The 22,143-nt window shown below is 50.0% G+C and overlaps 1 protein-coding gene across 4 annotated transcripts in view; it reads right to left on the bottom strand.

Annotated features, from left to right (window-relative positions):
* MEGF11 (multiple EGF like domains 11) overlaps positions 1–22,143 on the bottom strand; it is a 69,881-nt gene that overhangs the window by 44,153 nt on the left and 3,585 nt on the right. For all 4 annotated transcript variants that reach the window (XM_047767118.1, XM_047767120.1, XM_047767117.1 and 1 more), the window contains exons 2-3: positions 20,419–20,631; positions 12,030–12,204 (exon numbers count right to left, since the gene is read on the bottom strand). In XM_047767118.1, the coding sequence (XP_047623074.1) occupies positions 12,030–12,204; positions 20,419–20,631 (388 nt within the window). The remainder of the gene's footprint in view (positions 1–12,029; positions 12,205–20,418; positions 20,632–22,143) is intronic.

The raw sequence follows: 22,143 nt of genomic DNA on the forward strand, positions 1-22,143 counted from the left end.
GTGACGCAGCAGAAACAAATCTGACTAGGAACCATGAGGTTGCGGATTCAATCCCTGGCCTCGCTCAGTGGGTTAAGGATCCGGCGTTGCCGTGAGCTGTGGTGTAGGTCACACGTGTGGCTTGGATCTGGTGTTGCTGTGGCTGTGGTGTAGGCTGGCAGCAACAACTCTGATTGGACCTCTAGCCTGGGAACGTCCATATGCCGCAGGTGAGGCCCTAAAAAGACAAAAAGACAATATAATACAATAAAATAAAATAAAAAAAAGTCATAGACTGAATGCAAAGAAAAGCCAGAAGTTGAAACCTGAGAGGCTTTTACTGGGGAACAAAGAAGGAATGAAGGTGGGAAAGGCTGCCTCTGCTGTCCGCACTGTCCATCCCCTTCATCCCTCAGTTCTGTAGATTATTCAAGTCTTTTTTTTTTTTTTTTTTTTCCTGGGGATCTCAGTTCCCAGACCAGGGATTGAACCAGGGCTGCAGTGGTGAAAGCGCTGAGTTTTAACCACTAGACCACCAGGAAACTCCCCTATTCAAGTCTTTATAAAGCTGCTTTCCTCTGGATTATTCTGGGCCCCCGAGGTGTCTCAGCCCAGTTCTCACAGAACGTGTCACTACACATAATATGGGCCTGGGATATGCTCCCCATTTAAGAACCTTAGGCCTCAGGGGGGCAGGTTGGAAGGGAGCTCCTTTCAGACCTCCCTGCAGGAAGGGAAGCGGTGGCTTCCAGCCTGGGGCAGGGACTGTCTGGGGCTGCAGGCTGGGGGCTAAAGAGGGGAGCAAGGCCGCTGAGGGAGATGGGGCCAGAGGGTTTTGTCCTGGCAGCACTTGCCTGGGGCGTGGCTCAGCCCTGGTTTGAGTTGGGAGGCCTAAGATGCTCTGAGTTGTATAACCCTGCTGTGACTGTGTCCTTGTGGGCAAAATGGCAACAGTAATGTCTAACCTCAGACGGCTGTGGGAACACCTGAGGTGATGGATGTGAGAGCATTCTGTGGTGGAAGAACTGTGGTGGAAGAGGGGTGTCACAGTGTTGCTCCATCTGCCCCACCACCTGGGAAACTGACACGCCCCCTCAGCTCCCTGGTGGTTACCTGGTTCCTTATAGTTTAACACCCCTTCCTAGTTCAGCTCTTGTGGCCAGAGCACCCCTGTGGCCAAGGTTAAGGTTTCATCCTGATCAGGGGCAGAGAGGACCATTCTGGGTTTACCTACAGAAGAAGCAGGTGGGTGGCAGAAGGCTGCATCAAGCCAGTGGGCTCTGGAATCCGACTACTGGGTTCAGGTCCTGGCTCTGACACTTATGGGACTTTGGGCAACTTATTTTTTTCAGCATTTTTTTATTGGGGTAGAATTAACAAAGTTTGGGCAAGTTATTAACCTCTCTCTGTGTCTCAGTTTCTCCATCTGCAAAAATCGGAATTGTTATAATTGAACTTTCCACATAATGTTCTTAGAACAGTGCCTGGCCCAGAGGAATTGCCACATATGCTTTAGGCATTTTGATTATTGCACGTAGGCTAATAGCAGCCCAAGCCCACTGCAGATGGAAGAAACATACAGATTTACCCACCCTGTGCCACTTTAGTAGTGCTTGCCCTGTTTTACCCTCATGCCATCCTTCAAGGTACCTGCAAGGTACTGCACGTTGGAGGTGAGCAGACTAAGGCTCAAGGGGTGACCCTGCTAGCAAGTGGGTCACCTGGTTGGAGAGCGGCAGAAGAGATTCAAACTCAGGGTGTCCTGACTCCAAGCCCATGCTCTTCCCACTCTGCCAAGCAGCCTCCACTGAAGACCCATGGGGAGTGATGGGAACCAGCATCTGCTGAACACCTACTGCGTGCTGGGTTCTTAGACCGTGATGCCACCATCTCCCCACACAGGGTATGGAGGTCAAGTGCAGCACCACTGTTCGTTCACAACCCTGCTCAGGACTGCAATGACCCCCCTCTTGCCTGCTGAGTTCAGCACCAGTGCCCACCCTGCCACTCCGGCTGCAGGGCTCAGCTCCCATTCTTTTTTTTTTTTTTTTTCTTTTTTCTTTTAGGGCTGCACCTGCAGCACATGGAGGTTTCCAGGCTAGGGGTCGCAGGGGTCAAATCAGAGCCGTAGCTGCCAGGCAACGCCAGATCGCAGCTGCATCTGTGAACTACACCACAGCTCATGGCAATGCCCGATCCTTAATCCTCTGAGCGAGGCCAGGAATTGAACCTGCGTCCTCATGGATACTAGTCAGATTTGTTTCTGCTGAGCCACAATGGGAACTTCCCCCTCTGCTCCCATTCTTTTATTTATGTTCCGTACACCCCTGCTCACCCTGGCCAGCTGTGCTGGAGGCTGGGGAGCCTGGGACCTGGCTCCCCTGGGCCTGAATCAGGGAATTGATACACCTCCTTAAAACTTTTAGGAGAGGTAAGAATGATTGGTAGTGGTTTTGGAGAGAATTTGGAGCTTTTTAAAAATTATTATTATTTCTATTTACCTCCATTGTTAGTCTTCCTGTTAGCCCCACCTTGAAGTAATTTATTCATGACCTTTTTCTGCAACATCTTTCATTTTCCAGATATAATCACGTCTTCTGGCAGGAATCCTTTCCCCACCGGGTTGTAATTACTCCTGCAGATGGGATTATTGGTGCTAATGACTAAGGGGCAAGATGGCTGAGGGGGTGGGGCAGGCTTGGGTGGGCTTTGGAGCTGGAGGGCAGGGGTGGCAGAAGGGGAGGGGACTCCTCCTTTGTTCCAGACCCACAGCCTTGGTGGGGGAGTTAGTCTGTGGCCCTCATGTCTCCGCATGCCCCTGGCCCTTCTTCCAGCCTTCCCAACAATGTGTTTCATCTCGGCATCATACCAGACCCAGGTTATAGGGAGCAGGGTGTGTGCCCCACTTTGTGGGAGGTGACGTTAAGGCACAGAGAGAATTTGTGAAAGGTAAAGTCAAACAGCGAACAGGTGGCAGAGCTGGGGTTGGAGCTGAGGTGTGGCTCCCAGCTGGTCCCTGCCCAGCACGGACCTCTGCTTCCTGCACTGCTGTCCTAAGATGGGCTTGGCCTTGGAGCCATAAGCCCTGGGCAATAGGCTCGGCTGGAGGTCCTCACAAGTCATCTTGGACCAGACTCGGAACTGCTCTGAACTCCAGTTTCCTCATGGGTGAGATACAGCTAAGATATAGGAGAGGCATGAGGATGAGGCAGCTCAGGTGTGAAACTGCTAGGTAAACTGTAAAGGGCTGCACCGCAGGAAGTGGGGGAGACCGAGGGTCCTAGCCACCTCCCCTTGAAGACAAAGGGCAGAAGGTCACTAGGCTCCAACTGAGAAATGAGGTTGTAGGGGTTGTCCCCTTTCCCAGGACAAGGCCTGAGAACCTGTCAAAGCTGGGTATTTACCACAGATCCACAGCCTTTTCCTTTCCAGACAACTTTCACTGCAGCCAAAAATGTAGGCTCTGAGTTCAAACAGCTGTAGGTTCTGCTCCTGGTGGGTGTTTTCCAGCTAAGGAAGGTCATATTGGCTCTCTGAGTCAGAGTTTCCTCATCTGCAAAGTGGGGATGCTAACAGCCCCTGCCTACAGGGTTGCTGTGAGGATGAAGTAAAATAACATATGAAGAACAGAGTGCCTGGCCTAGGGCCCGCCACAGCTCCTCAGTGCTCTAAATGTGGGCCACTGTCACCCCCAATCCGCCGTTCACTCCTCTAGACCTTTCGGGGAAGCGCCTCTGACTCATGGCCCCGCCCCACCCTCCAGAGTGTGGGGTGGCCAGGACTGGGGACGAAACCCCATCATCACCAGAGACTTGGACAAAAGGAAAACTGGGAGTGTTTAAGGCACAGATGCCTCAGACCACCCTCCCAGCTTCTTCTGCTGCAGGCGGGGAGATCCAGGCACCAGGCCTGGGACCAAAGCCCCAGCTCCAGACCCCAGTAACGAGGACACCGATAGAGACATGAGGAGCACGGCGGGGAGTGTGTGCTGTGACATGGGGACTGTTTATTTTTTAAAACGGGAGAGTCAGCTGTTTTCCCTAATAAAGCTACAAACACTGGGGTCCTGGGAGAGACGGCGGGATGGGGTGGGGGGAGAAGGCTGCACTCAGCCTTTGTGACATAAAACCAATTTCCCCTATTTTGTTCTGCGGATTAATTGGCAACATAATTCACCACTCTGATGAAACCCCCATCCCTCTCTGAACTGGGAAAAAATCAGTAGGTGTCTGCTCTGGGGACAGCAAATACATGAGATGGAGGTAAAGGTGGAAAAGATATTGGGTGGGGAGTTATGTTATATTCCACTTCCGCTAATGATGTGCCGTGTGACCTGCGGTAAGTCATTTTCCCTGTCTGGACCTCCGTGCCTCTTTTGTAAAATGAGAGGGTGCACTGGGGAAGTACTGAGCAGTCTTTTACCTCTGCTGCTGTGAAGGCTACCTCCTAATTCATGCTTACACTGAGCAGGAAGGGCAGGCATTCTTAGTCCATGTTACAGACGGGAAACTGGGGCTCAGGGAGGCTGAGTACTTTGCCTAAGGTCCCATAACTATGGAGCAGCAGACTTTGGATTCCAGTACAGGCCCATCTGACCCCAAAGGCCATGCCCTTTGCCTCCAGGATGTCATCTCTACACAACAACAGAAGGAATCTCAATGATCATTTATTAAACATTCAGTACATGCCAGGCATCTCCCTAAGCATCACACATATTTTATCGAATTCAATCCTAAGAATAATACTAGAACATAGTGCTGTTATTTCCTCTGTTCGCTACAGGAAAATCTAGGATGTGAGAAGCATAAGTAACTTGGCCAAGGCCACGCAGCAGGCCACAGTGGAACAAGGCTCCGAGTACTGGACTCTGGGTGTGCATGTGCCTATGTTTTGGATCATTTCTGCTATTTTGTGCTACCTGTGCTCCTCTGCTCACATGAGCATGGCAGCTAGAGGCTGAATACCTCATCCCCAGCTCAGCATCCAGGAAAATCTTTTCCTATCATAATTAGAAAGCTAGTCAATGGTGGGGGGATGGGACAGGGGATAAGAAGCCAGTTTTCTAATAGTCTGCAGACCTCAGTTTGATGAAGAACAAAACAATTAGAACAGGAAATGCACACACATTATACGCATGTCACCTGACTCCAATTTTCAGTCCACATTCTCTTCTGGCCCTGCAGCTGCCCTCTCTCCCGAGTTCCAGCTCAAGAGGCAGGCATGCCCTTTATCCAGCTGGTAGGGGGAGGGTGACGTATTTAAAGGACGTAGGAAAACCTGGAGGAAAAGGTCAATCACTGCTCCACTGATCTGGATTTTCATAACTCTCATCCCCCTCCCGAGCCGCTGAGGTTTGCATATGACCTACCAACAGCACAGAGAAAAGGGAGAAAAATGTGGAAACGAGTTTGTTCATTTGGGTGATGGAGAGCCCGCTCCCCTCACCAGCATGCAAGGTTCAATAACTGCAGACAGGGCTTCAAAAAATTGCAGCATAAATAGATGAGCCCTTTAAGGTAATAGAAATTCTGTCATCCAGGGGAGAAATATAGGCCCTGAATCCCACGGGAGGGGACACCAGGCTCCCTTCCCCCACCCCCTACACTTCCTGTTCCCATTAAAGCCTGAGCTGAAAGGGAGCTTCTGTGCTGAGGAATGACCAGAGGGCCCCTTATCTCCCGGCCACACGGTCTCAGTGCTGGGAGACGGTCTGGGAAATCAAGGCTCCATAGCTCTGGCAGTGACCTCATGAGCTGTCTACTTCAGGCACCAAGGTGGCAGCCATTAGTCCTGGAGCAGCCAGAGGTGTCTTCATCAGGCTGGCCACCTAGGTGAGGACTTCACCGGGGAAAGCTGGTCAGCAGAGGAGCGTGGAGGTGCTGAGAAACTGGCCTTCTCTCCTCTGTGACGAGAGAGTCTATTCTTGGTTCAGTGGCTGCCCTTGAGAACCTTGGAGCTCTTGGGAACCCTGCGGCTCCTGGCCAGGAGGAAGTTTCAACTTACCCTGCTCTTTCCCTCTCTCCCTTATGTCTACCTGGCCCCCCACACAGGGCACTCAGGCCAGGACCAGTCAGCCTTTTCAGGTGAGGGGACCCCTTGGGGTAAATAATAGCAATAGCAATAGCAGTGGTGGCATCCACAACAATAATGACAAGAATAGCTAACACTTGTTGGGAGATTATGAATATGCCAGGTACTCTAGTTATTTTATATTATTAATTTCACGGGCCCAATAATTCAGTGGACTTTATTATTATTATTACCCTTTCATATATGAGAAAACAGAGGCACAGAAAAGTTACATCTTACCCAAGGTCACACAACATATAAGCAACAATGCGGGTATTTGAAGGCAAGGAATCTGGCTATACTGTCTCTGAATAATACCACGATACAGTATCACAAAAGGGAGAAACACACCCCTTGCCCAAAGAACCTGGAGAGGATGTTGGGGTACAGCTGTTCCAGTCCCACTGCAGCTGCGTGTTTATCTGAAGGGCAGAGAAGCCAATGGGGTAGATTTACTGAACAATAGGTACTGAGCAAGATCTTCATGAGGGGGGAAGGCGACAGGAGGTGCAGGGTTGAGGGAGACAACCCCAAGCCATGTCCTATGGGATCAGAGGAGATGGAAGGGTTAATTCTAAAGTCAGGAATATTCAGGAAATACTTCATGGAGGAGGCAGCCTTTGATTTTAGCTGGAAAGACTGAAAAGTATTTTCATAAGCCGAGATAAGAACCTTCTAGGAAGAGGGAAAAGCTTGAGAAATTGCACAGGCAGAAGCCCAAAGCAGACACTGTGTATGGAGAAAAGTGAGTTATGTGTGGCCAAAGCACAGGTTTGTGGTAGGTAGCAGGAGATGAGGTTAGGGTGATTAACTAGTTTTAAGGGCAGATTACAAAGGACTGGTCATTGAGGTTTATTTGGTGGGTGAGGAGAAGCCATGGAGAGGGGTGATTGGACTCCACCTTCCAAGTGGATGGACAGGTCCACTCAGTCTCCTCAACCACCATTCATCTATTCTCTCCTTCCCTCCTGAGTCATTCCTCTCCTGGATGCTCCCAGGGCTCTGACAGTCTGAGACCCATCACATGACCCTCACTCTGCCTTTTTCTACCCCTGTTCACCCTGGTACTCTGTCTGGATGAGGACCTTGGGTTCTAACAGGGCAAGAGGCTTGTGGGAGCTGTCCTAGGTGCTGAAACAATGCCATCCCACATTTTAAGCACTTCTCTTTTAATGACTGGTTCCCACATCATTGTTTCTGCTGGACAGAGAATTTCATCCCCATTTTACAGATGAGAAATAGAAGCCCCCAGAGTTAGAAGAACCAGAACTGGGAACTTGGTTTCTTGCCTTTCAGCCTAGGGCTCTTTTCTCCTACCAGCATCCCCAGTGTAGCCCAGCAAAGTGACTCCATTGCTGCTGCCAGGCTAACATGTAAAATACCCAAGCTCTCTTCCCACTTCCATCCTTGTGTTTATCTCTCCAATAATTGACAGGTATGTCCATCTCACAGTGCATCCTGAGACTAACCATTTGGAGTGATCCACAGGTGCTTCGGTGGACCTTCCTGAGACAGCAACTGTGCATATTTACGGCTCTGCTCCATTGGGAATTCCTGGGTATAGCTAATCCTGACACTCCCTTTGGAAGAGAGTGCTTGGCTTGAGGGAAGCAATGTTCCCCCACTACTCTCACAGTTCACCAATAATTACTATCATTTTACTGGGCATCTATAGTGTCCCAGGCACCGAGCCATGAACTTTCGATCTGAAGTTTCTCACTCTCCTCATGGCTAAGTCTCCTCCTGACAGATAAGGAAATTCACACTTAGGTAGGATAAGTGACTTGCCAGTAGGTATGGTGGGAACTGGAGGGCCATGATTTGAACTCAGATTTATGTAGTTCCATGGTGACCCATCAATCAAAGTCTATCATCTAATGCATGAGAGTTGTGGTGGCTCCCACCACTACTGCTTTGTGGTCCTGGGCAAATTACTCATCCTGTTTGAACTTTAGCTCCTCATTCTTCAATTGAAGATCATGAAAGTGCACTTCTGCAGGGCTCTTGTGAAGAATAGAGATTAAGCATGTGGCAAGGACTCAGTGTTTGCTGCTAGTATGAATATGACTATTATTGGGAAAGCTTTTAGAAGGATGGATGGACATCTGATTAGCCTTTCCATGTCCCCAGTGGGTATGGACAAGAAAATATCAAGTGTCCTGGGAAGGAAGGAAAAAGAGTATGAGGGCTAGCACACCCAGAGTGCCAGGTGGGCTTGCTTCTGCCCCATATTCTTCTGGCCTCAGGTGGTGGAGACCACATGGCTGGATCAGGCATGCCACTGGGCTCCCAGGGGTGGTTCAGCACTCATGTTTGTGATGAGCCTGAGGCCATCCTCAGCCCTCAGAGATTCTGAGAGACCGTTTTCATAATAGTATCTCAACATCCTCCCTAAAGAGCCCTTGGCAGGAAAAGCTCTGGTGGGAGAGGACAGCTGGGGATACGGCCTTGCATCCATTACTGCATACATCCAATAGCAGGCAGGACTGATGTGACTCTCGCCTTACAGATGAGGAAACAGAGGCCCAGCAAAGTGAAACAACATGCCCAAGGTCACCAAGCAGCGGCTCAAGGTCTCCAAACACTCAGAAAAGGGCTCTTTTATTTTATTTTATTGTATTTATTTGTCTTTCTGCCTTTTCTAGGGCCACTCCTGCGGACTATGGAGGTTCCCAGGCTAGGGGTCCAATCAGAGCTGTAGCCACTGGCCTACGCCAGAGCCATAGCAACACGGGATCCTACACCTCAGCCCACGGCAACGCCAGATCCTTAACCCACTGAGCGAGGCCAGGGATCAAACCCGCCACCTCATGGTTCCTAGTCGGATTCATTAACCACTACGCCATGACGGGAACTCCAGAAAAGGGCTCTTTTAATTAGTCTCTAATTAACTGTGCATCCTAAAACTCTTTCAAGGAAAAAGGCAGGTGCATAAATTCACAAACCAACTAGCAAATAAAGGCACTGCTAATTACCTTTGACTGCGGGACATTTGGGGGAGGGTCTCAGCCAAGTCTGTTCTAGTAATTGCCCTGATCCCCCACCCTGACCAGAGCTGACTAATTGCAGGGAGTTACATTCATTCAGAAGCTGGGGTGAGAGCAACAGTTTGGTTCCCCCCCTGGAGCCTGGTGCATACAGGAAAGAGTTACGGTGGATAAGAGCAATTGACTATTCTGTAATCACCTCGAGCGGCTCCTGCTCAACACCCGACAGGGCCCCGGAAGAGCCTTTCCAGGTATAATGAGGCTGGGCAGGAGGAGATAGATGGAAATGAACAGGGTCTCACCAGGGCCATTTGGCTCACAATCTGTCTTAGCTCTGAGCCCCAGGCAGGTGGGACTCCACATCAAAGTGATTCTTACAAGTGCCAAGTCCCCTAAAGTTCAAGGGCAGGAAGTCATGTGCACCCCAGATGAGAGGAAGAGAGGCAGTGGCCTGATCTTCAGATTGTTAGAGCCCTGGCCTGGGGGCATTGGTTCCATAGACACTAGCCTCTCTAGGACCTACCCACCCCCTGGTTTAGGACCTAAACCCAGGACCCAGATTTCCCCTTCTTTTGATGAGCAGTAACTAGGCAGGCAGCTGGAGGTGAAAAAAGGGCAAGAGGGAGGCCCACAGATTATGTGAATAATCAGACAGCAACAACCTCAGTGAGCACCCCTCCTCTGGCCAATGCACAGGCTCACCCACTTGCTCCTACTTTCCCTCATTTCCTGCAGAAGAGTGTGTTTCCTGACTTGGTCTGTGGAGTCTGCATAGTAGACCATCAGTAGAAATCCATTCATCTTCCCCTGCACACTCCCCATTTACAGAACTAGGACCCTGAGAGGGGAAGCCATTTGCCCAAAGTCACAGAATGACCCTGGTGGCTAAGCTGGGACTTGGGTCTGGATAGCCCCCTAGCAGTCCTCTGATCACTTGGCTAGGTGAGACTTAACCCCAAACAAGCATTCTCTCCTATCCCAACTTCGGGCACTCCATTTTTCTTTTTTCTTTTTTTTTAAGGCTGCACCAGTAGCACATGGGAGTTTCCAGGCTAAGGGTCAAATCAGAGCTATGCTGCTGACCTATGCCACAGCAACGCCACATCCAAGCTGCATGTGTGATCTACACCACAGCTCACGGCAATGTGAGATCCTTAACCCGCTGAGCAGGGCCAGGGATTGAACCGCATCCTGATGGCTACTAGTCGGGTTTGTTTCTGCTGAGCCACAGTGGGAACTCCTCCATTTTTCTATGGAAGTTATGGATAAAGCTCACACCAATATAAGTAAATTAGAGAAGAAACCTGCAGGAGAGACAGGCTTCTTTCTCTTTTGAAGATGCCACTGGAGTCATCTTTACCCAGTTTTATCTGCACTGGGGAGGAAGAAGAGGGAGCAGAGAAGAGTTTTGTTCTATAGATCAGAGGCAAACTCCCCACAAAAGACATTGTCACCAGGCAAACCTGCACACTCACACCATGACAAGGGCTTCTGTGCAGATCCGTGGGTTTCCACCTTGGAGGCATACTGGCCTCAACCAGATCACACCCAGAACAAATGTATAAGCATCTCTGGGAGGGGACCAGGCATCCGTATTTGTAAAGCCCTCTGGGTGATTCCATGGGCAGCCCCAAAGGAGCACCATCCTCTTCCCAAAGTAAGGCCACCATCCAGCAGCATCGGTGTCACCTGGGAGCTTGACAGAAATGCAGAACCCCAGGCCCCTCCTCAGACCCACTGGATCAGAACCTCCACTTTAACAAGGCCCACTGGTGGTTTCTGAGTTCACTAAAGTCTGAGAAGCACAGAGGCAAAAGGTGTTCCACGCAGCCCATCTCTACACCTGACAGCAACTTTGCAAGGCAGGTGTTTCATTCCACGGACGAGGAAGCTGATCCCAAGAGAGAGATTAACCCACTGGCTCAAGGTCACAGAGTTGGTGAGTAGGACAGCTAGGATGTGACCCTGGGCTGGTTCCAAAGACCACATATACTACATAAACCACTTCTCACAGGACCATAAAAAATATGGCCACAGGGGCCCCCTGGATGTTTGGGGCCTCAGACCCACTGGGTCTGCCCTGCCTTTGACCAGGATTCCACTTCCAATGTCAAGTTCCCTGAAATCAAACCTCATAAAAACCAGCATAATTCATGAGGAAATACAAATAGTAAATAAACACGTGGGGAAAGGTTTACTCTCCCTGGTAATCAGAAATGCAAATTAGAGCAACATTGAGGAGCCATTTCTACCTATATAATTAGCAAAAATTTTTTTTTAAAGAACGTTAGCAGAGCTGTTTTGAAACAGGTACGTTCATACACGGCTGGTGGCAGTGTAGATTTATATAACCCTTGAAGAAAGTAATATGGCAACATCCATCAAGAACCATAAATATATCATGCCCACTGACCCTGGGAAGTCACCCTGAGGGAATAATTCAATAGGAGGGAAAAGCTGTTTGTAGGAAGATGCTCATTGCAGCATTGGCTGGGAATACTGGAAACAACACAGTACTCAGCAGTAAGGGAATGGCCAGTGAACTTGGGGTCCATCGGTTCCTGCAGTGTCTTGCAGCCATTTAAAATGGTAATCCAGAAGCCCAAGCAGCAAAATACAAAACTCTGGGGTTATTATGTGCTCTGTGGTTATCATGATGGAAAAATCTTGCGTGCATAGGGTATGGACAGGGAGAAAGTGGGCACAAAGGAAATACCTGGTGTTTCAGGGTGAGGGGACAATGGAAAGACCCCTTCCTTCCATCACTTTTACAATTACGATTCCCAGCAGAACTGACCATTTGAGAACAGCCTTGGTGGCTCCCTGGTCATGGACCCTGTTTCTGAGTGAGACACGTAGACACTCTTGTTCTTCATCCCTGGGCGCAGGACTACACTCCCTGATTCCACATGGAGGTGGGAGGAGCTGTCCCCTCCTCTCCTGTATGGGGGCAGGGGTGGGCAGAGAGACCAGGAGAGTCCCCTCCCATCTTACCATGAAGCCTGGGGCACATGTGCAGCTCCCAGTGATGCTGTGGCAGTCGGCGCCATTCTGACAGGTGCAAGGCAGCTGGCAGCCATCGCCATAGTAGCCTGCAGGACAGGACTCATTGCAGTGGCGGCCAGACCACCCCGGCTGGCAGATGCAAGCTCCAGTTACTGGGTGGCAGCTGAGCAGATGAGAGAAAGATGAGAGAACAGTCTGGTCAGGAATGCGGCCATGTCCCACCCTCTGCCCACCCCAAGTCTTGGTCTGCCCAGAGCTGCAGGATGCTAGGGCCTCGGGGGTTAAATTGCTTCATGTCTTGTTTGTCAGCACATGCCAAGAAACGAAGGCACATAGTTGTTATCTAATTTGCCTAAAGTCCCATAGCAAGGAAGTGGCAAAATCAGGGTTGGACAGGTCTCCTGACTCCCAAACAACTGCTCTTTATAACACAAACACCCAGAGACCAAAGCAGGGGGCAGCCTCTTCAGGCCCCTCCCTTAGGGGCTTTGAGGTCCAGAGCTTCACCCACCCTGTACCCAAGGCAGATGCCCAGTATGGGGGTAGGCACAAGAGGACCATGGTGAGAGCCAGTGGCTCTGTGTATTGTAGGTGCTCAATGAATATTTCTTGAGTTAAAATGGAACCTCAGGGCAGATGTGGCCTCCCCTCTCTGGCAATGTCTGTATTGGAGAGGACACCCTCCATCTGTGCATTGCTAGTGCTCTTTAAGAGTGAGTGAGATTGTCTCCAGCTCCCATCTAGCTAAGCCAGAGAAAGAACTATGTGGCTGGAGGCAGGGGCTACCTGGCATGACCTCTAGAGAGTCGGGCAAACTCTGTCTGGCAGGATCCAACAGCCAATATATATTCATGATCAGAGGAGATGCTGGGTATGGTGACTGATGGGGAGTGTACTTGCCTGACGGCCCCAGCGACTGTGTCTGAAATCCATCATTACATTTTCTTTTGTTTGGTTTTTAGGGCCACACCCATGGCATATGGAAGTTCCCAGGCTAGGGGTCAAATCTGAGCTACAGCCGCTGGTCTACACCACAGCCACAGCCATGCAGGATCCGAGCCGTGTCTGGGACTACACCACAGGGCACCGTGATGCTGGATTCTTAACCCACTGATTGAGGCCAGGGATCAGATCCACATCCTCATGGATACTAGTTGGATTTATTAACCATTGAGCCATGAGGGGAACTTCCAATCACTACATTTTCTGGGAGGTCATACTTCCCCCGGGCTGCTCCCAGCTAGAGCACAGCCAGGAGAGTAAGGTCAACACATTCCTGGGAAACCTGAAACTTCTCTGACAGGCAAGTTTGGCTGAAAGACTCCCCATCTTGCCAAACTTTCTCTCTTTTTCTTGGCCACACCCACAGCAAGTGGAAGTTCCCGGGGCCAGGGATCAAACCCGTGCCACAGCAGTGACAACACCAGATCATTAACCTGCTGTGCCACCAGGGAACTCCTTGCCAAACTCCCTTAGAACTGTGCTGCAGTCTAAGACTTTCCTCCCAGCCTTCCTTCCGTCCCTCTCTCCTTCACACAGGTCTGATTGCATTGCAATCTGATACTCTCCCAGCCTCCTCCGCCCCCTCCCCATTTTCCCTCACAGCTTTTCTTCAGTAAATCTCTTGCACTTGACATCTGTTTCCGGGAGAATCCAGACAAATACTCCAGAGAAGATGCTGGATGGTAGAGACAAGCCTCTTGGACTCTGTGATCTGCTTCCCCACTCTGGAGTCTGACTCAAGGGATATTGTGGAAGGCAGCATGCTCTGGGCTGGCAGGAGGAGCCTGGCTACAAATCGTGGTCCTGCTAAGTTCCACGGGGATTTGGGCTTTGTCATCCTGAGTCGCTAGTGGATCCCCAGTGCCTGGCGCATATTCACTGCCCAATTAAATATCTAGGTATGGCTAGCACTCTGTGAGTAATTATTTTCTGTCTGTTGACTTGTTTATCCTCTGTCTCCCCACCAGGTGGCAGCTCCATGGGGGAGGGCCCTTCGTCCGTCTGTTTCACTTCTGTATTGCACCCCAGGGGCCAGCAGGGTCCCAGGCACACTGGAGAGGCTTAATACATATTTGGTGGATGAATTAATGAACAAACTAATTGTGTGAAGCACAACCAAGCCGCTTACCTTCTGGGAGCCCTGATTTTCTTGTGGAAAATGAGAGATGGACAGAAGCAGACAGTTCCTGGATAGTGAAGTGCAAGTAGCTAATGATCATTTTGGAAAATGTTTAGTCTCATTAATTATCAAGTCAAAACAACAGTTGGGTATAACTTTTTCTCTATCAAAACAGAAAACTTTTTTGCTTATGTTTTTGTTTTTCAAGAGAGAATAGTCAATGCTGGTAAAGGTCTCTGGAAAACAATTTGGGGTTATGTATCAGGAGTCCTAAAAATATTCAGACCCTTTGGTCTTGCAATCCATTTCAAAGAATATATATCCTGAGGAAATAATCACAGTTGTGGAGAAAGATTTATGCACAGAGATGTTCCCTGAAGTATTATTTATAACAGTGGAAAATGGAAGCAATTTAAATAATAATAAATATGTGACCAGGCTATTAAAGCACCAGGCACCTATATTTCTTTTTTTTTTTAAATCTGTTTTATTTATTTAGTCTTTTTAGGGCTGCACCCACAGCCTATGGAAGTTCCCAGGCTAGGGGTCTAATTGGAGCTGCAGCTGCTGGCCCACGCCACAGTCACAGCCACGCCAGATCCAAGCCGAGTCAGCAAGCTATAGTGCATCTCACGGCAATGCGGGATTCTTAACCCACTGAGCAGGGCCAGGGATCGAATCCACATCCTCATGGATACTAGTCAGGTTCATTACTGCTGAGCCACAACAGGAATTCCTATTTCTAATCTTCAAGTAAGCCTCTGAGTTAGGCATTAGAGACTCTTTTTCAGATGGCACTTGGTGGTTATACGACTTGCCCAAGGTCACACAGCTAACACAGTGGCAGCTGGGATTCAAACCTGGGTCTGTCTGGCCATATTCTGTTCACTGCCTCATGCTGCCTCTGACAATAGGATACTGGTTAACTGAATTATGACAATGCATAAGAAGCAATGTTAAAGAAATATTCAAATGTTTTCTAAACTATTTAATGATACAAATAAGGGTAAATAAAATAAGAAAATTATATATACAGTCATGATCTAAAATATGAAAAAAAGTGATACAGACATGGATGGAGAATGAACAAATTATGACAAAACGGTTTTTGTGTTCACCTCTGGGTTGAGAAATGATGAGGTTTATTTCTTTACATTTCTATGTATTCTCAAACTGAGCAACCATCCTATTTATAAACAGATAGACAGTGATAAAACTTATAAATATGTGAAAAAGAATGTGTGTTGGGGTGGGGATTTGAAGATTTCCTGCCCTTCATGGTTCCAGAAAAATTCCTCCTGGGGTCCCACACTGTAAGGGGAAACAGTGGCCTGCATGGGGGCCTCATCAGCTCTGCCCAGACCCAGAGATTCTGAAGGGTCTGAGGCACCCCTCTGCCCTTCCCGCCAATAGATTCTCTCATCCCAGGGCCTTGCTCTGGTGGGGAAACCACCCTGTGAAAAGCACACTAGACACACAGGGAGCTGGTGGATGCTACCCTTAGGCTCTCCCACACTCCTGCTTTCCATCTCAGCTGCCAGGGTTTTGGAGGCTTAGGGGTGTGCCTCAGCACTAATTTTACCTTTTACTCTGAGAGCCAGAAAGCTCCAGACCAGATCTGAAATCTTTTTTTTTTTTTTTTTGGTCTTTTTGCCATTTCTTGGACTGCTCCCGAGGCATATGGAGGTTCCCAGGCTAGGGGTTCAATTGGAGCTGTAGCCGCTGGCCTACACCCACAGCCACAGCCACAAGGGATCTGAGGCATGTCTGCAACCTACTCCACAGCTCATGGCAAGGCTGGATCATTAACCCACTGGGCAAGGCCAGGGATCGAACCCGCAACCTCATGGTTCCTAGTCGGATTCGTTAACCACTGAGCCATGACGGGAACGCCCTGAAATCATTTCTTTCTCTTTCCTTTCATGCCCCTAAAATTCTATTTAAAAAATTATAACCTCAAAAAAAAAAAAAAAAAAAAAAAGGAGTTCCAGTCCCGGCTCAGCAAAAACGAATCTGACTGGCATCCATGAGGATGCAGGTTCGATCCCTGGGCTCACTCAGTGGGTTAAGGACCCAGTGTTGCTGTGAGCTCTGGTGCAGGTCACAGATGTGGCTCAGATCTGGGGTTGCTATGGCTGTGGCTGTGGTGTAGGCTGGCGGCTACAGCTCCGATTCGACCCCTAGCCTGGGAACCTCCAGGCTTTAGGGTATAGCCCTAAAAAGACCAAAAAAAAAAAAAAAATTATAATCAGAGTTCCCGTCATGGCTCAGTGGTTAACAAATCCGACTGGGAACCATGAGGTTGTGGGTTCCATCCCTGGCCTCGCTTGGTGGGTTAAGGATCTGGCGTTGCTGTGAACTGTGGTGTAGGTTACAGACACGGCTCAGATCCCTTGTGGCTGTGGCTGTGGTGTAGGCTGGCGGCTACAGCTCTGATTGGACCCCTAGCCTGGGAACCTCCATGTACTGTGAGAGCAGCCCTAGAAAAAGCAAAAAAAAAAAAAAAAATTTATAATCTCTATTTCCTCAATCCGAGTACTTGTCACTTATTATAGAAACTTCAAAATCTCTTTGAAAAGACAGTGGGGAGTGACTGCTGACTCAGTGATTAAAACTGAAAACTGCCATCGTCATGTTCTTGGCACCTTTGTCACATCTCCCTCTCTCCTGTATCCCTGCTTCCCCCACCCCCCACCATTGGTGGCAAAGCCATTCCCTTGGGTCACATGGCAGGTAAGCGACTGCTGGTTAGGCTCAGGCAAAACTCACAAACACTGGTGTGGATGTTGGTTCAGCCTGCCCTGTTTTTTTTTTTTTTTTTTTCCCTCGCCTTTTTCCATTTCCCCCAGACATAGATTAATCACAAGTTAATAGGAGCCGAAAGCCCAACAATACAGGCATCTTTTCAGGGAGGAATTTTCTGCCTCTTTTTCCTGCTGCTCTGAGATTTCTATCAGTGCTGCATCTGTTGGCTAAATCAAATCTTTCAAAGGTAATCCATGATCATGGCCGCTGGAATTCGTCTATGACAATCCTGTTGCGGCGGGGACACGGACAAGGTCTGGCACAAAGGCGCTCACTTTCTCAAGGTTATTCCTTTAGGAGGAAGGTTTCTTTGTGCTACAAAGCATTTATATAAGTGTTGGGGAATTTCACCAGCCACTTGTTCCTTCCCAGGGCATGTGGGTTTGACCTCTTTGAAGCAGCCTCTCTGGAGGGGCACAGAGCAGAGAGAGGCTGGGGCTAGTAGAGGAGGGTTTTCTTTGCTCGGAGGTTGAGGGTACTTTGCGTCTCTGGGGAAGATGTGCAAAGCCTTCCTTGTTGGAAGTCTTGGTGGGGCTCTGCTGCAAGCTCTTGCAGAAGCTGGGGGTGGCAGGTGGGAGATGAGGCAAGGCTTCTGGAGATCCCACACTCCATCTCTTGGGGAGTTGGAAGGAAGCTTCATTTTCAAAGATCACAAGAAAACTTTTACCCTCCCCTGGGCTGGTTGACAGATTGGGAAACCAGGACACAGAGAAGTGTACGTATCAGCACACTAGCTTCTAGCAGAGGCCAGGACTCAGGGGACCCAGACCCACCCTGAACCTGCAGCTTAACATATGTCTTGGGTTTAGGAGTCATAGAGTCATTCCTCTGCTTTTCTTGGATCCCAAGAGAAGGCTCTATGATGGGACAAAGGCTCACAGAAAGAGAGGTGTGACCTGTGTCCACATAGAAGAAGAGAGCAGTTCTCTGTGTCTAGGAGAACAAAGTCAAGTGCAGTATAAGAAGTTCAGTTAGGGGAGTTCCCGTCGTGGCTCAGTGGTTAATGCATCTGACTAGGAACCATGAGGTGCCGGTTTGATCCCTGGCCTTGCTCAGTAGGTTAAGGATCCGGCATTGCTGTGAGCTGTGGTGTAAGTTGCAGATGCTGCTCGGATCCTGAGTTGCTGTGGCTGTAGCATAGGGTGGCAGCAACAGCTCCGATTGGACCCCTAACCCGGGAACTTCCATATGCCGCGGGTGTGGCCCTATAAAAAAAAAGGAAGTTCAGTTAGACCAGAAGGTCTCAACCTCAGGCAGTTCTGCCTCCCCCGGTCCTACCCAGGGAATAGTTCTGGTTGCCAGAACTTGGGGCTGGGGTATTGTTACTGGTATCTAGTGGGCAGAGGCCCAGGATACTGGTAAACAACCTGCAATGCAACAAAATAACAAAAATTATCATTTGTGGCAAGGTTGAGAAATCCTGAGTCAGAGGAAATAAAACCTTGGTGAGTGTTGGGGACTCAGTCACCGGGGCACCGTGTGCCAAGAGAAAGGCGTGAGATATTTTTTAAAAACAGGGCAGACATCAGCTCAGGGGCAGAACCCCTTAGAGGAATGGGCTCTTTAAGATTCCTTTTTCTAAAGGTCTAGTCTGTGCCAGGCAACATGCAAGATGGGGGCTGCAGAGATGGACAAGGCTGGGCTGCGGCACAGCTCTCTGCAGGGAGGTGATCCAGCAGACATGGAGGAACCCAGCCTGGGGGGTCGGCTGCCAGGTGGTCAGAGCCCCCATGCCTAGGAAGCGCTACTGCCACGAAGCCCTGAAACATGACACGTGTTAAAGACGGTAAAGCAAATAATCATCAATATTGAATGGGCTGAGATTAGCAGCGGAGAAGAGGGAGTCCTTCCAGATTAATAATGCATCGAGGCCTCCTTCGGAGGAGGGATAAATTATGCAGGGCACGGTTGCTTGGGCACAAGAAGAAAACAATAGCTCTTTAATTTGCAGGCTGGTTGGATCTCCGTGGCAGGGACTCTCCCTGCATTGGACCTTGGCGGCAGCCTTGTTTCCTGTCCCCGACACCATCCTCCCTTGGCTTCCCCTTAGGGGTGGGGATTCCTGGTGCTGTGCCCCCAACCCGTGGAACAGTCTGAGGCAGCTGCCTGGTCCCCTGACCAGCCATATGGGACCCCTGTTTTTAGAGCCCTGGAGCTCTCCCTCTGCCCTCCAGACCCAGCCCAGACGCCACCTCTTCCAGGAAGCTGACTAGCATAGCAATCTCCCAAGGGGCTTTCTGTACAGAGTCCTGGGTCTCAGTTACTCAAGCACATGTTGGGACCCAGAAAGGCCAGCCACATACATTTCACTGATTCTGAGATGCACTTCACCCCACGTTTTCATACCTCTGATGCGTGTGCTATATTGTCAATGGTATGTTATGGTTCAGTTTTTGCGGTACATAAAATAAAGCAGCTCCTCACTACTGGTGTTGTCTTGTATTTGCAGAAATATGGTAGAAGGTAATGAAGAGGGGTGGAGGTTAAGTCCTGGCTGTCCCAGAGACAGGGCTGTCTTTGCCCTGCAAAGAGCAGCAGCCCCCACGACCCCGAGCAGCTGGTCCTCCCCAGAGCTGTCCTGCAGGCCCAGGGGAGAAGGGAGATTCCCCCTACCCTTCACCATCCTGATAAGAGGCAGCCACATAAAAGGCTGTGGCAGCGTTTATCTGTGGCCTGACAGCCTCATTTATTACCCGAGGGCGGTACCAGCTGTTGCAGAAAGCAGGAAGTGAAGGGAGCTGGGAGAGGTGGCCCTGGGCAGCTCTGGCTTCACTTCCAGGAAGCAGGGATGGGGCCAGCTTCAGCACAGATGTCCCCAAGCCCCAAAGGACACAGAGCGCAGGGAGAGGCTGGCTCCAAGCCAAGACCCTGATGAAAGGCCTGCCCTCTGTCCCTCCTGCTCCTCCACCCTAGCCAGGGCCTGCTGGGACAGCCCTCTGCAGGCCCCAGGTGAGCCACTCTGATTTTTAAGGTCCTTTCTACCACTGACCCTCTGTGGCCCAAGTCCCCTGCTTCTGTGCTGGTGGCCCTGTCTCTGAGCCCCTGGGGCCTGAGAAAGGGCTTGGTTAGACACAGACTATGTGAGGGGAAACGCTCCAGGATGATGTCCCCAGGGCTGGTGGCACCCTGAGCCCAACCTCCAAGGGCTACATGGCCTCACCCACCCCCACCCTGCCTCCCTGAGGGTCACCAGGCTCCCTCCTGCCCCTGTGTGTGGGGTCTCAGGATGGCACATTTTCAAAGCTGGCAGTCAGCTGTGTTGGGCAGGCAGGTGACCTGGGTCCTGGTCCTGAATGACTGTGTGGCCTCAGCTTCCCCTCCTCATCAAAGTGGTGGGTGAAGGTGATTGCTGAGGTTCCAGATCCGTCCCTGCCTGCCTGGATGATGGGGCTGGAGGGGGAGTTTGTGCCCTCCCCCCTTGCCCCGGACTCACCCGTCCCCAGCTCCTACCTGATGGTCTTGTCGGCATCGCAGGGGCAGGGCGAGGTGCAGCCTGGGCCATGCAGGCCCTCAGGGCACAGCCGCTCCTGGCAGCGAGGGCCTTTGTAGCCAGGCTCACACTCACAGGCGCCAGTGGTGGGAGAACACTGGCCCCCGTTGTGGCAGTCACAGCGCTGGGAGCACTGGAAGCCGAAGGTCCCGAAGGGGCATTCCTCTTGGCACCTGCAGGATAGCAGAGTGGGGTGAGGCTGTGCCCCTCACCTGCCCTTCCGGATCCACCCAGCATGTACCCGTGCCTCTGGGCGGGGGCCTGGTGTGCTGCACCTCCTCATGGCCTCCTCCCCTTGCCCCTCTCCTCCTCAGGAAGTATTCTGTGGTTTGGACACCCCAGTCTGTTCTCCCACTCCATGCTAGTTTCCCTCAGTCACCAGAAATGAATTTCTATTATCACATTTTACTGATTTAGGCCTATGTGGGTTTTTCCCATTTTTTGACTGCAGGAAATATGTGCAACATGAAATTTACCACTATAATATTTTTAAGTGTGGAGTTCAGTGGCATCAAATACATTTACATTGTGCAACCATCACCACCATCCACCCCTTTTCATCTTCCCAAACTAAAACTTCTGTACCAATAAGCAATAAACATATATATATTTTTTTCTTTTTTTTCTTTAGGGCTGTACCCATGGCATATGAAAGTTCCAAGGCTAGGGGTTGCATTGGAGCTGCAGCTCCCAGCCTACACCACAGCCACAGCAACACCAGATCTGAGGCACATCTGTGATCTACACCACAGCTCATGGCAACATCGGATCCTTAACCCACTGAGAAGGCCAGGGATCAAACCTACATCCTCATGGATACTAGTTGGGTTTGTTTCTGCTGTGCCACAACAGGAACTCCTAAAAATATTTTAATATCTCTGAAATCAGTTAAGTCTTAAAACTGATAGCATGTCATAGTGTCATTATTGCTGTTCTTCATTCTTAGCTCTATTTAAACTAAAGATGCAACTCATAATGGGTGGCATCTGAGACTTGATGAAATGGGGTAATTTTTTTTGGCTATACCCGCAGCATGTGGAAATTCCTGGGACAGTGACCGAACTCCCACCACAGCTGTAACCAGAGCCACAGTGCCAGATCCTTAACCTGCTGAGCCATGAGGGAACTCTGAATGGAGTGATTTTATTTCTACTCATTATCTCCGTTTTTTGAGTCTTTGGAGCACATGTATGGCCTCTCTTTGTCATGCTGGGAGATGAGACTCCTCCCCCATGTGGCATTTCCCATGAGTACAAGAAGCATCCTCCTTCATCACACTGGAGAATCCCCCACGAGAGGGGTTATTTCCTCTTCCTTGGACTTAGGGGGTCTCCTTGAAGTGGGGGCTGAGCCTCTCCCATCAGCCAGTGAGACCCAAAAAGAGGAGGACCAGGCCCCATTGTGTCCTGCCTCTGCTCCGGCCTGGTACTCGGAGCTCCCAGCATAATGATAATTATTCAACTCAAGAAGTGACAGTCATTGGTTGTGGGTCTTCTGTGGGTGGGTGTAACCCCCGCTGCTGACTGCCTGGCTTCTTGGATGTGCCTAATAGTCATCACCCAGCCCAGGGCTATTTCCTAGGGGGTGTGAATTCACTGGCAACAAATCAAGGGGTAAACCTGGGACATACAAGATTAAAGAATTGGGTGAGGGAGTTTCTGTTGTGGCTCAGTAGTTAACGAACC

The sequence above is a fragment of the Phacochoerus africanus genome, chromosome 2, assembly GCF_016906955.1.
Source record: "Phacochoerus africanus isolate WHEZ1 chromosome 2, ROS_Pafr_v1, whole genome shotgun sequence".
Lineage (NCBI taxonomy): Eukaryota > Metazoa > Chordata > Mammalia > Artiodactyla > Suidae > Phacochoerus > Phacochoerus africanus.